Below are 14,714 nucleotides of genomic sequence, written 5' to 3' on the forward strand. Positions count from 1 at the left end.
TGTAAAGCTTTCTTCTCTCAATTTTTTTTTTCTTTTATTTATTTATTCAATGAAAAAAGTTATGTGAGTGATGGTATGCAGTTTGGTGCATCAAACCGCTTATATCTAACAAATCTCTTTATCTTACAAATCAGATCATGACATATAAACTGAGTGAGATGTTTGAGAAATCAGAAATCTGATACAAATGGGCTGTTACAGTGCATAGATATTAAGATATAGGGCCCAATAATAGAGCCCAGTTTATGGTGGGCCTTAGCCTCCAAACTTTACCCAATAGCTGTGAGCCTAGCCCATGATTCCTAATCCAATACAAATGGGCTATCACAGTACAGATATTAAGATGTGGGGCCCAATATTAGAGCCCAATTTATGGTGGACCCTAGCCTCCAAACTTTGCTCAAAAGCTGCGAGCCTAGCCCAGATAGGAATCAATATATTGGGTCTTACAATATTTTAAAGCCCAAACAAACGCGAAAAGAACCAAGCTCTGATTTTCTGTAAAGCATTTCCGTTTTCTTTTCAATTTAGCAATTTCCACAACAAAAAGTGCAAGCAAGGGGAACGAAACTAAGAGGGGAAGCAGTCGCAGAGACATCTCACACACGCAGAGAGGAGAGAGAGAGAGAGAGAGAGAGAGAGAGAGAGGGGGTGCAATGGAGGCAGAACTGAAAGAGTTGCTGCATGATCTCGAATCTCTGAATCAATCGCTTCCCGATCCTTCTCATCGTGCTTCAATTGATAAGGTATTTCCATTTCATATACCTATGGCATATAGTTAGTTATATATTTCTTTATGTATTTGTATGAGAATTATGTTTAAATTTGCGGACCTTAGCTTGAATTCTTGATGTCATGTATTCACTTGGACCACTTGAATTGGGTCGAATTCGGGCTCGCAGTGTAGTTTTGTTGACGTAAAAATCTATCTTCTGATCGGTAATGATACCATTCGGATACGCCGTGTAGCTTTACTGTAAATTTTGTTTTAATTTATCAAAATGCAGAAATGATACCGCATTTTTTTTTTCTGTTTTTGGTGGAAATTATGCGACAGGAGAGTTCAAGCTAATGTTTTATGCATATTGACTTTTGTTGATAGGTTAAATAACTGATGTATTTTTTGGGCTTCCTTGGGGTTCAAAAAGATGGAAAATTGAAGTTTTAGCAACAATATGAATTATATTTAATCATATTGGTTTTTTTGAGATATTCTGATTCATGGTTGTGACTTGCGAGTTCTGTGGATGTGTTTTGTAGCTACGATTACGAGTAGAACATCTCACAAGTCTAGAAATGTCAGGACCCGTTCGGCGTTTGAAAGTTCAGGTAACCATCGCGTATATTAAAAGTTTGTACCTCATTTTTGCGCTGTGCATACTCTTTCTGATAAAATCAGTGATTTACACATTAATTGCTGTGGTGGCAGGATATGAGTGCAGAGGTGGTGGATAGCAATCCTTATAGTAGGCTAATGGCACTTCAGAGGATGGGAATTGTGGAGAACTATGAAAGAATACGGGAGTTCTCAGTTGCCATAGTTGTCTGTATTTATCTTATCCTTCAGTATTTCTTTAATTTCTATAGAATAGTAGCCTGTTGCACAAGAACACATTTTTATGGTATACATATGTTTGCGGTTGCGAATTGATGTGTGGGTTTGTTCGTCATTATTCCCTAGGGAAGAGAAGTTGCTATTTTGCTACCGCAAAACACCCATCACTTCTGGTTGTGTTGAAAGAATGAATTACCGGTTTTGTTTGCCTACTACTAGTAATGCCGGTGTGGTTGAATACTCAGTATGCCCCACTGGTTCATACTGTTTGGAAGTTATACACTCTGATTTGTGGGCGGCTTTAGAGTAGCAATAGAAAACCGAAGTTCGGCTTAGAAAAAAGAAAGAAAGAAAAGAAAACTAAGTCCGTTTCAGTCAAGTTGTTTTTAGCCTTCTTCCACTATTTCCCCAACTTATATATATATTTATTTGTAACATGTAATCAACGCACGTAGTAGGGTTGTTCTGATTTTCTGATGTCGGTCATTCTCATGAGGTCACAGGGAATAGGTGGCGTCGGAAGTGTTGCTGCTGAGATGTTGACAAGGTGTGGTATAGGTCGACTTTTATTATATGATTATGACAAAGTGGAGTTAGCAAACATGAATAGGTTATTCTTTCGTCCAGATCAGGTATTCACATTATTCTCATTCTTGATTCATACTTTAAGTTTTCATCATATATTTTCCTCATTTTTGGATTGTATATGCTTTAAAAATTAAGCTTTGATGATTTTTGGATAATACCATATGCTTTCTGCTTTATTCGATATTATATGCTTCAGAATTAAGTGTTATTTTTAGATAATAGCTTTTGAAATTTAGTGCCAATTTTTATCGTCAATGTCGTATGACTAAAAATAAAGATTTAAACAAATGTGATTCATATGAAAAAAACGATTCATTCATTATGAAAAAAAAATATTTTGAAATATATTCATTACTAAATAAAAAAGAAAATAAAGAAAATATATATCCATATGATCTTTTATAAATCTATTAATTATGAAGATGAAAAAAACTTATATATTTATGGATTGCCATTACAAGTAAATAATAACAATCTTCCTAACTGTTTTGCAGACCATAGATAATTTTCTCTCTAGCATAAGCAAGTTAAAAAAAAAAATAAAAAATCATGCTAATAATTTTTTTTTTTTAAATAAGAAAATCATGCTAATAATGGATGTAATGTGATTTGACTTTTCAGGTTGGTATGACAAAGACAGACGCCGCTGTCCAAACTCTCTCAGACATAAATCCTGATGTTGTGCTGGAGGTAAATGCTTTACGAAATTTTTGTGCCTTGTGATTTCGTTACATAGTGAGGTTTCTATTATCTTGGTTTCAATGTCTGCATTTTTTTGTAGTTATTCGCTGATATTTCTTTTAACCATTCCTAGCATTTTTCCGAGGGTTCTTTTCCCTATCAAAAAATCCTTGGATGAAATAATGGATTTGAACTAATAGAGCCTCATAATGGAAGTTTTATCATGATCTCATGACTTTGAAGTCATCTATTTTCGGTGGGCCTTCCTTAACCTGTTAAGTTTGTAAAACCCTCTGATTTGAGGCTGTTTAATGTTTTTCCTTTGGCTAGATTTCCTAATCTAAAATCTCATAATCTGAGTATGTTGGCATTTCCATGCTTATATAGGATAAGTATACAGATATATAAAACAATAAAACGAGATTTTCAATTTACCAGAGCTGTTATAATAAAGTGTCGAATTTGGCTTGGATAAGAGCCCAGAACTTGATAAGTTTTTTTCACCAAAGAATTGCATCATAAGACTAGATCAGATTTTCTATGGCTACTCTGGTAGTTGATGCGGTTAAATCTCATTGACCTTGTTCTATATGTGCTTCCTTCACGCTTATCAGTGCATATTTTGTCTAGAGCTATACACTGAACATCACCACGGTGCAAGGTTTTGAAACGTTTATGTCAAGTTTGAAAAATAAGTCATTCTGCCCAAGGAAAGAAGGTAGTGGAGTGGATCTGGTCTTAAGCTGCGTGGATAATTATGAAGCAAGGATGGCTGTCAACCAGGTAATTTAACTTTAACAGTGGGTCTTATTATTGTTTGAAATACAAGGTCATACATCCATCTCTCTCTCTCTCATTTCATATCTAACTTCATAAATGGTTATACAGGCTTGCAATGAACTGAATCAGACGTGGATGGAGTCTGGTAAGTACAAGAGTTCCTGTATTTTTATCTTTCATTAGTGGTCATCAGAACTGCCTAAAATTTTGAATTATGTACTTATAAATATTTGTGAGAAAGATAATGTGAAAAACTTTGTTGCGGATACATCTTACGCTTACATTTCAGTACTCTATGGCAGGCATTTTCCTGGGTAAAAATATTATATCCTAGTCATCAGCTTGTGCCATTCCATGTTTAGTGATGGTCAAGATCCATATCTAGATATTTGCAGGTGTTAATTGTCAATGTATTACAAATACGGACAAGCATATGCCCACATCTTTTAGATGTAAAACTTTGTGTCTAACATCAATGTTATTATGGAATATATAATTTCAAAGTTTAAGGTTTGGGCTACCGCAAGTTTTATATATGTAGATGTACATTGATGCACTTTACAAGGAAATTTACTTGAATACTTAAATTTGCACAGGTGTATCTGAGGACGCTGTTTCTGGTCATATTCAGTTGTTGATACCTGGTGAAACTGCCTGTTTTGCATGTGCACCTCCTCTGGTATGAACTTTCATATATCCAAATTTGGATGATGGTGCCTTCTTAATTTACCATCTCTGATGCTGTTATATACTGTATTTCAAGTTAAATGTATTTTGATTTTTTTTTAAATCTTTTTTTCAAAAGAATTGGCGACTTTTACATCCAAGGGTTATATTTTTTTAATCTTCATGATCATCTTACTTTTCTAACTCTCAATCTGAAAAATCCACTATAAATGGAAACGTGGAACTTGGATTTTTATTTTTTCCTTTTTGCTGTAGATTGTGGCATCAGGAATAGATGAACGGACACTAAAGCGTGAAGGGGTTTGTGCTGCCTCTTTACCTACCACCATGGTACGAGTTCTCCATAGTACTTGTAAAAAAAAAAGAGTAGTGTTTTTTGCTGTGTACATTATTATCATTGTAACTGCTGCATTTCCATTATTGGCAAAGTTTATTTGGTTTTGTAGGGAGTTGTTGCTGGGCTTCTTGTCCAGAACACACTTAAATTCTTGCTTAAGTTTGGACATGTTTCCCCGTACTTGGTAACTCTTTGCATTCTCTCTTTCTCAATATATACCGATTAGCAGATTGCAAGGCTACTCTAGGTTACCTCCTATTTTGTTGGAATACCAACTGACATACTGATCTCACCTTGCATTGGCTTGCTTGCAGGGATATAACTCTCTTAAAGACTTTTTCCCGACCATGGAAATGAAACCGAACCCTCAGTGTTCAAATGCAGCTTGTCTAGAACGACAGGTAACATGCTTTGATTGAAGCCTTGGTTCACCCAAGTTCATTTATTTGAACCGAAGTTCATTTATTGAAATATACACATCAGGTTATTCATTTAACTACTGTGGTGGGAATTATATATTTTGTTTGCAGGAGGAGTATTTCTTGGCTAAGCCAGCCAGGGATGCTGCACTCAAGGCAAAGATGGAAGCTGAAGACTTATCTGCCACAGAAGTCTCGCTTCATGCTGACAATGAATGGCACATAAGGTGCTTCTCTTGAATTTAGCTTTCTTTTCTTTTAATTATTGATCAAGAAATGTCCCATGGTGTTTGAGCCCCCCGAGTTACATGGTTTTTAGAGGAAAAGATCGATGCCCTGATCTAACTTTCAACTGTTGATCCTGATTATTATTGGGGTCAAAAGCATATTAATAGCTCCATAAGCTTGTATGAATTACATTACTTTGTTGAAGCTAAGCTGTCAAGGTTAGTGATATCTTTTCTTTGTTTGAGTTTTCAGTGTTGTCGATGATAATGAGCTGGATAGCATGGGTGCAGCTAGTACTGGTAATTCATCATTTCATGCTTTAGCTTATTGAGATATCCTGCGGTCCATGTTTGCTTAGTTTCTATTGCAAATGGCCCTTTTTCTTGTGGTGTTTAATTAAAGTAGGCGCTCCTTTCTTTTTATGGTTCTATTTACTTGTTGTTTGAGGGGCCATGTTGTGCGCTAGTGTCAGAAAAGCAGGCACCAAAATGGCATTGTTTCATGGATTCTGTGGATTTACATACCACTCAATGCCCAAAACACTTTCCATATTGGTCCCCTAGTTTGGTTTAAGGATTTGATCCCTGATGTGGGGAATTCAGTCCACTGCTGACAATCCACTAGCATTTGTCTGCTGACTTTTCATTTTACTTTCATCCCTCTAGTTTGATTCTATTCTTTTGTTGGTTCATAGACATGAAAGAAAAAAGGGGAGGGCTTGAGAAAGACCTTGGTCCTAGAAATTGTAGCAGGGTTCAAATATTTGTCATGCTAAAGCATATGGGTTTTTGTTTGTCAATTATTTTCTCTGATGTTGCCTTTCCCTTCAGATGCTCTTCCAGAAGGTCTTGTTCGCGAGCTCCCAAGTGCAGACGAGCCTCAAAAACTTCCAGGTTCTGAACCACCACTTACTTCTATCGATGATCTAGAAGATCTACGGAGGCAACTTGATGCTCTAAACTCTAATTGATGTCCACCAACAGTTCCTCCCTACACAGAAAGCTAATTCCTTTAGCAAGTCAATGATATCGATACCTCCATCCTAACAATACCCTTTCAGGGGCTATCCGGCAAGAAATGGTACTGAAACTCTTACCATATTGTTGGAGAGCATGATGATTTGTGATTGTTAATTTATCATTTCTCCATAGAGAGAGGGAATGGGGGAGAAGGGCTCTTCAAACTTTTTATAATTTCATTCATCTGTAGTTGTTTGGTATTTCCAGATCTTCAATTTAGAAGAGTCGCACATTAGAAGCCTTGGCTTAGGCACAGCCATATATCCCCAAGCTATAGAGCACATTTAGACATCAAATTATGAGGCTTACATTTACACCGGCCATTGATAGTAGTTTTGTGAGATGCAATAGAATATGCAATGCCTGAATCACTAAGCCTCTTGCTTCACAAAATATATAGCTTCTGAGACACCTGCCTGCAAGAAAGACGAGCCAGATCTAGTAACCAGCTTAACTATGAGAAGTGGAAGCAGAAGGGAAAGCAGTTGCAGGAAGTTCAATGTATCTCAATAATCAATGAACAAATATAGTCTAGAAGGCTAAATTAACAAGACCTCCATGCTTCATGCCACTCATAGATCGATACAAATTCCTTACTAAGTATGCAATTGCCCATAGAATAATAATTGCATGAAATTATGACAAGTATCTGGCATCCAACATTCAGGAGAAAAAGATAAGAAAAATAAACCAGTTTTTTGAAATGAAATTGATAAGCGAATTTGAGTGACTAAAAATCGGAATTATACTAAGGTCTCGTTTGAATTTGAAATTTACTTTAATTCATCTTATCTCGTTATTATATATTTTTTTAAATTTTAAAATAATAATAATATTAAAAATAATATTTTATTTAATTCATATAAGATCATTTTAACTTATTTCTGAATTCAAACACGGCATAAGGGAGGCTATGAGAAGAGAATTTATTGGGGACGACGTTGTCCGGCGAGGGATTGGTTCTGGAAAAGTGCCTTTTTGGGGCGAGGAAAAAGCGGAGAGTGAGGGAGACAAGCGCAAGCTCCCGAGAGATCATGGAGTCCCATGGCGAAGGGAATGCCAGAAGATCCGTGTGCAATGGGGGAATGGAATGGATGGGGAGGATCCTGAGAAAATTTTGTTTGTCTAACTAGGCTGGCTAGGGAGGAAGCAGTGTGAAATGAAAATGAAACATGAAAGCTTGACAAAAAGAGACCAATTAAAATTGCAACGTTGAAGTGGAGGTGGCCGAGTTGGTCTAAGGCGCCAGATTAAGGTTCTGGTCCGAAAGGGCGTGGGTTCAAATCCCACTCTCCACAAACCCTGTGTTTTACTTTTTATCTATATCTTTGAATTTTTATTTTATATAATCATATTTTTATAAAATGATATTACTTTTATAAATCTTTTTCTTAAAATAAATGTTTAATCGAGATAAAGCTCTTTTTGTAGCCTCATCAAGTGCATGAAGAAACCAAGTCGGCTTCTTCATGGATGTAAATCACAAACAAATCTGATGAAACTTTCGACCCACATGAAGTGAGAAAAGAAAGGTCTTGCAAACAAATATAAATAAAAAAAAAAGGACCCACAATCATGGTCAGCCTCATCAGTGTGCCCATCCCACGTGCCAGGCTGCCCGTACCATGGGCTGCTCAATCTAAAAGTAAGAAGCTTTTTTTCTTCTTATTATTTAGTATTATTAGTTACTTGGGGTCCGACAACATAGGCCTACCATAAAGTTTAAAAGAAAAAAATTTATTATTATTAGTTACTATTTATTATTTTATATTTTATAAAAAATATTTTCACATTTTATAAAAAAATTATAAATATAATATATGAGAGTGAATAGAAATTCATTCATAAATTTTTTGCTAAGAAAAATATCCATTTAGATAAAAAATAAATAAAAAAATAAAAAACAACCACAGCGCACGTGCGAATGTAATAATTATACACCCACACCCTCCTTTCGTTCTCAGCCCCCAATGAAAAGAGAAAAAAAGTCAAATAAATTTATATATTTTTTTAAAAAAAAGAAAAAGTGAAACATACAGTGCACAAGAACACAAAAAAGGTCACTCATGGCCTAATAACGTGATCCGTTTTCACTTTGGCTTTTCTATAACGGAATTTCACCTCCTGTTCATATTTTCCGGCGCCAATTACCAAACAATCCCCATACATTATTTTGTTTATTAATTGTTTCATATTGTTTTCTTTCCTATGCAACAATCATATGTTAGTTTTCGATCCCATGGATGTTGTCGGAGGAGGAAAGAGGGCATATTGCGTTAAGGAAATTGAATTGTAAAGTTTTAAAGTATGTAAGTTTTATAATTTTTTTTAAAAAATAGACAAATACGAGATTTACAAAAAAAAAAAAAACACAAAACTTACACATTTTAAAATTGTATCTAAGAAAGAAAATGTGATGAAAACAAAGGAGAATACATTAATTTGTATTGCTAACTATTTGTATCAACTTTTAATGATGCCTTACTAAGTTGGCCAAGAAAGAATGTAGAAGATGGTTTACTTTAGTAGTTGTTTGGGTTTATTTGACTAATCTCATATAATCATTATAAATATTTTAAATTTTTATATAAAATATAATAAATAATTTAATATTTTTAAATTTTAAAATAAAAAAATATTATAATAATAATTTAATTTTTACCTTTCATATCGACTTAACTTTTAAATATTAAGTAGTCAAAATTCATTTGTTTTATGGGAAACATGGGCATAGTAGTAACTTTAACAAGTTGAGCTAGTTTATATATAGCCACAGGTCTCAGCCACCCCCACACGTCCAAACTCCCTCACCACTCTTCCTCCTCAGGTGATCATTTCCTCTGAACCTCACCCTTTTTTCTTTCAATGGAAGATCATGAAGATCAAAAGGAGTTGCAGCTACTCCCTTCTCCAAACTCCTTACCTTCCTCATCACGGATGTCATCTCGGTCGTCGGATTCTTCAGCTTCTCTAAGGTATCGATCAGCGGTGCCTGATCATCATAGTTCCTTCGAAGTCCCGGCACTAGACCTGCAGTTATCAATCAGTCTGAGGCCAATCCAGCCACCTTCTGATTGCGTTCTAGCCGGACCAATCTGTGCCTCCTTATACGACGATGTCATGCCGGAGACAGCGGGCTGCGTCGAGGCGTTGAAATGGCAGGCGGCCGAACAGATTCGGCTGGCGGCGATAGAGAAGGCGCATGCGGAGAGAGTGAGGGAGATGACGAGGAGAGAAATGGAGTTGGCGCAGTCGGAGTTCGCAAGAGCAAGGCACATGTGGGAGAGGGCGAGGGAAGAGGTGGAAAAGGCAGAGAGAATGAAGGAGAGAGCGATGCGCCAGATAGCAGACTCTACTACTACTGCTACGTGCATGGAGATCACTTGCCAATCTTGCAGGCAAAGGTTCCGGCCATAGTGCTCAATCATATATATAGCATTTGAGTAGTACGTACCATTAACTCAAGGCTGATCATGAGTAAATTTGTTTTAAGCTTCAAGGTGGATTTGTATGTATGGAAATTAAAATCAATCTGGGTTCTTGGGTTTCTGCAATGAATTTGCTTCAACAAAAAACTTCAAAAGTTAGCGATTAAAGCACATAATAAAAGCGGCAGGAGATGTATAACTTCGTCGCAGCCCTTTTTACTTTGTCATCGTGATCTGTATGTTGAATAATATCAACACGGCGATCTATGCCATATGGTCCTGCAGGTGAATGCATATTCTCTCTCTCTCTCTCTCTACACTTCAGAAAAAGTTTACTCCTATATTATATATTATATATTATATTATATAATATATATTTATATATATATATATATATTTATATGTAAGGTGAAAAGTTTATTTATTCAGAGATCAAGCAAGTCCAACAAGTTCTCTGCATTTGATGGCACAGCTCGGGTAATCTAAGAGCGTTTACAAGTTCGCGTCATGTCTAACCTGAGGACAGGATAAAAAAGCCGTCCGTACACCATATGTATGTAGTTTATGAACTGTGAAATCATATCTTAAATGCCAAGATATACAGAACTGCGCCCAGGTGTAGCAGAAACAGTGTACGGGTTTGGAGTCTTTCAAGACTACTTGATTGTTGTTCAAAAATTTAAATGAATTGCCTGGCTTCCATGGGTAATAATTAAGCTGACAAAGAGCTAGAGACGCTGGAGTGAATCAGATTTTATCAGAATATCTTGAGCACGGGAAGCTTGCATGGATATATATATAAATCAGATTATGGAAAGTAGTATTTAAGTTTTCAAGAATTTCTGGGTACTTGAAATGAAATTGCCGTTGTTGATAGAGTACTGCCATTTCCTGATTGCTATTCTGATATAATTATCTTATCTGCAGATGAAACAACAGTACTCATAATATAAGAGTTGAAAAATATTAGCAGATTAAATATTTCTTTGGATTGTTGAGAAACTGCATATGATATTTATCTGTTGTAACTATATGCAGATCCAACATAGTTTTTTCAGCTCTTAATTTGATACTTTCATGGCTTGGGACATCACTGTGAAGTCATGGCATCAGAACCTTTTTAAAGCAAACAGAAGGAAGCATTAGCCATTAAGAAGAAATTCATCAAATCCAAACATGACTAGCTTTGAAAAAACACCAGGCAACTATGCATCCTAGACTCGAACAGGATTCTTAAAACTACTTAGTTTAGCATTCTCTTTTGGATAAAGAACTGCTTTTTAGTAAAACTGGATTAAAGCTACCGAACTGATCAGAACTCATGACACTGGCTCAAACAAGTCAAACCCGATGCAAAAACTAGGGTCAAGTTGGGAACCTTGATGTTGATAGAAAGGCAAATGAATCAGAACAAAAAGGCGAGTAATTCAGCAAGAAGAAGACAGGATAGCTGTATCCACTTGTATTCGACTTCTTTAACTTTTGCTCATCAGAAACCAAACACCCACTACCCATGTCTGGGATCCAACACAAAAGAACCATTTTTGGATAGGATGGCTCTTAAAAAAGCGTCAGCCACAACTGTAACTAGCGCAGTGCTCCCTTTTCAAAATGTCTCAAGGATGGCACATTAGCTTGATTTGTCAGCAACCTCCAAACATATTACTCAAATACAGTTAATCAGTAGTCAAGTGTGGCTCCAATAATGCACTTTGATTCTTTGATGATGTCATGAAATAATCTAGTGGGGGCAAATGATCATAAAGTCTCAACATTAGGTCCTTCTGAAAAGTACACTTGGAAACAGCTTGGAAAGCATTGGATATTGGAGGTGAAAAAAAAAAAAGGTGATTCTAATCTAATTAAATATTATTATCCTATCCTTCATTTGGTTGGCCAGAATCTTCTCAACTTCCCAACCTAAATGAGGATATAAAGACCCACTTAATCTTTCACCTCCTCAGTCTCACCATAGATGGTTTCTTTCTTTCTTTCTTGCTTTCTCACACATAACTTCAAAAAGAAGAAAATACCTTTCTTCATACTTTAAGTAATACACCTTTCGTAGTGTACGGTGAACCCTCAAGATTGTGCTACAACACTTACACTTTCACCTATTCTTTCAGTCATCTTAACGGCTAGAGTTGGACAATCAACGATAATTTGAGGGTACAAAGCGGCAGTAGTTTTGATACTCTTATGGATTAATATATATATATATTGTAAGATGCATGCTAGTTAGAGGTGAAAAATGTACTTTCACTTATTTTCAGACCACCCTTAATGCAGCTCCTAGTTTTACCATGTTAGGACCAGTACCCTTCTTAATGCTCCTAGTTTTACCAAGACGAACCCTTTAATTTTATCTCTGGCTTTTGGTAAATGCATGCAGTCTTTCTTTTTACAGGGTACATAAAAAAGTATTAGCAATACTCATTAGATCCAAGCCTTGCTATGCTTTTCCTTTTAGTAAAGAAAAACACACGAGGTATTGGATGTCCTTGCTAGCTTTAAAGTTAACTTTAGTAGGATCAAAATCTTCATAAAGATACGAGGATGACTACAATTTCTCAGAAAAATGAGTGTGAGTTGTCCTATTGGAAACCTAACTAGATCTGTATTTGATGGTCTCGATTCAGTTGGATATATGGCAGTGACTGAAAGAATGTCACACCCTTTGGACTGAAGGTAAGTTAACAGAAAAAATGCTCAGAAGTGAGCCCTAATGGACATACAACATCTCCAGAATCCAGATCATAATCCAATTCATGATATTATGTACTCCGACATATGACTACGTCCATTATAGACACCTTTTCTTTTATCTTTTTATTGGGTTACAATCATAGATCAAATGAATGAAAGACCCATCAATTATTTCAGAAAGTTGATGAGCAGGGTGAAGATGATCATGCTTCCCCAGTTATCAAAGGAGTCATTATGACATAACCTTAAAAAATGTCCTTTTTCACATTGTCCACATCCGATTGTCATGTTATACAGTTTTTTTTCTAATTGAATTGCAAACAATTATATGTTTTAGTAGGGTATCTACCTCTAGAACCAAATTATAATTGTAAACAGATCAGTAAACAGTGAACAGATCTTTGTGAAATCCTCAGAGATGAGCAGTAGGGAACCACATCCATGCATCATGCATATGATGGTTGATTTCCCACAAATCATGCAGCACAAGCAATTCATTTTGGCACACACAAAGTTCTGTTTCCGTATTGTACTGGAGGTGAATATAGATGAACTAAGTTCTTTATAGCACAGTTAATTCAAATTAGGAAAAAAAAAATCTATTTCAAGTTAGTTAATTGGCAGGCTTAAAACACTATTGATGTGAAAACATTCTATACCAGCTACCATAAAAAAAAATAAAAAAATATATTCATCATCTATTTTCTCATCATCCTCTTATCATCCCATGATAGGTTCACAAGTAAAATATAATAAATAATCTCCAATCATCTAATGCCGAGAATTGGGATGATGAGTAGCATTTGTTGGTGTTTTGAGTTTCTAATAATTGTAATGAATTCTACAACAAAAAATGCGCGCGTTGATACACCGACTTGTAAATAGCAGAACTATTCAAATTATAGATAATTGAATGCGAGAATCTAGTTCACCTAAAGGACAGTGCCAATCCTTTTCAATTCAAAGTCGAAAGTAACATTTTGACAGGAGTGAATGAGTGAGTGAGTGACCATTTAAGCATCAAGAAAGGACAAAAAATGGTGGATCATATCATGCAAGGATTCACAAAGTTCAGCTTTGATGATACTTTGGTGATTGTTGAAAAGTAAGGGTAAAAATTTTCTGCAAGTAACAACTTTTTTGAATCATCAAGATCCTTTTTTTTCCTAACAATTCATTTCTAAATCAAACATGGGGAAAAAAGTCTGCTGACTTTTAAAGGTAGGAAAGTTCAGATCATGGTGGGACTAAACTCTTGCTGTCACACCATCTGAGAATGTGATTCACTCCCCCCATCACATTAGTAAGAGTGGGCTAACAGATATTGTCTAGGTGCTTTATGATCTTTTAAACCTAAAAAAGCTAAAAGGATAGGTAGAAACATATAATAGAGTAGTTCATAATACAAGTTCATTATTTGCATTTTGACATTAACAGATAAAGGGAAGCTTTCTAGTCAAAAGAAAGTGAGGGTAAACAATGTTCTTAAACACACAAGTGGGAAGTGATGCTTATGTTGCTATGTGTTTGTTCCCATTAGTTTCCATTCATTGTGAGAGGTGAACCAGTCATATCAATAGTGGCTGGGATGATCTGCTTTCATCCCGGCCCCAAAAAGAAAGCTAACTTATAATTATTAATTGCTACTTAGGAATCTTTACAGCATGTTTATAAATAAATGTTTCTCTAATTTTTAGAATTCTTGAAAAATAAATAAATTATAAAATATGTTTTGTATTGGATTTTGTGAAAGTGGTACGCGAATGTGTTTTGTATAAGAGATTGAAAGCGGGTAGATGCCTTCTTTTTTTCGTGAAAGTTTATGTTTTTGTGTTTTTATTTTTGCAAAAATTTGGACAAACTATTAAAAAAATTTTAGATGAAAATCTTGTTGATTTTAAAAGAAGTTTGCACTTAATTTAGTGTTTTTTTTTTAATTCTCACTTTAATTGGATAATTTGTATGCTATCCAAATAGTGTATTGGGATGGTAAAATATGCTATATTTGTAAGTGCACCCGCATCCAGACTTCCACCCTAAAATGGAATTTCAGGGGAATTGCAGGCCGTAACTTTTTTCTTTATATTCTCTCTTTATTTCCTCATTCTACTTTTGGTTCTCTTTCCAATTATTGTAACTTTTCTGTATTTGTCATTTTGTTATCTATCATGATTTTTTTTTTCAAATCATAAGAAAAATATGATGTCATAATTCTCCTGTAAATTTGTTATGAGAATTATATATGGGAGTTGTTAGAGATATAAAGAGATTTCACATAATGATGTA

General features: G+C 35.3%; 2 protein-coding genes and 1 non-coding gene across 3 annotated transcripts; all 3 read left to right on the forward strand.

The window, feature by feature from the left end:
- Window positions 1-513: 513 nt before the first annotated feature.
- Window positions 514-6,662, forward strand: LOC108994409 (ubiquitin-like modifier-activating enzyme 5). The gene is made up of 14 exons (XM_018969615.2): window positions 514-746; window positions 1,261-1,329; window positions 1,430-1,543; window positions 2,059-2,187; window positions 2,765-2,833; window positions 3,455-3,607; window positions 3,713-3,749; window positions 4,201-4,283; window positions 4,547-4,621; window positions 4,738-4,812; window positions 4,943-5,029; window positions 5,159-5,274; window positions 5,528-5,574; window positions 6,106-6,662. Exons 1-14 carry the CDS (start codon window positions 657-659, stop codon window positions 6,243-6,245), a joined length of 1,284 nt encoding a protein of 427 aa, XP_018825160.1. The 5' UTR covers window positions 514-656; the 3' UTR covers window positions 6,246-6,662.
- Window positions 6,663-7,511: 849 nt separating this feature from the next.
- Window positions 7,512-7,592, forward strand: TRNAL-AAG. Its single transcript has one exon. It is a non-coding gene; the product is annotated as a tRNA-Leu (tRNA).
- A 1,499-nt stretch (window positions 7,593-9,091) lies between these two features.
- LOC108994343 (zinc finger protein SHOOT GRAVITROPISM 5-like) lies at window positions 9,092-9,881 on the forward strand. The gene has a single exon (XM_018969493.2). It carries the CDS (start codon window positions 9,160-9,162, stop codon window positions 9,709-9,711), a length of 552 nt encoding a protein of 183 aa, XP_018825038.1. The 5' UTR covers window positions 9,092-9,159; the 3' UTR covers window positions 9,712-9,881.
- The last annotated feature ends 4,833 nt before the right edge of the window (window positions 9,882-14,714 follow it).

Source organism: Juglans regia, chromosome 9, assembly GCF_001411555.2.
Source record: "Juglans regia cultivar Chandler chromosome 9, Walnut 2.0, whole genome shotgun sequence".
NCBI classification, from domain to species: domain Eukaryota; kingdom Viridiplantae; phylum Streptophyta; class Magnoliopsida; order Fagales; family Juglandaceae; genus Juglans; species Juglans regia.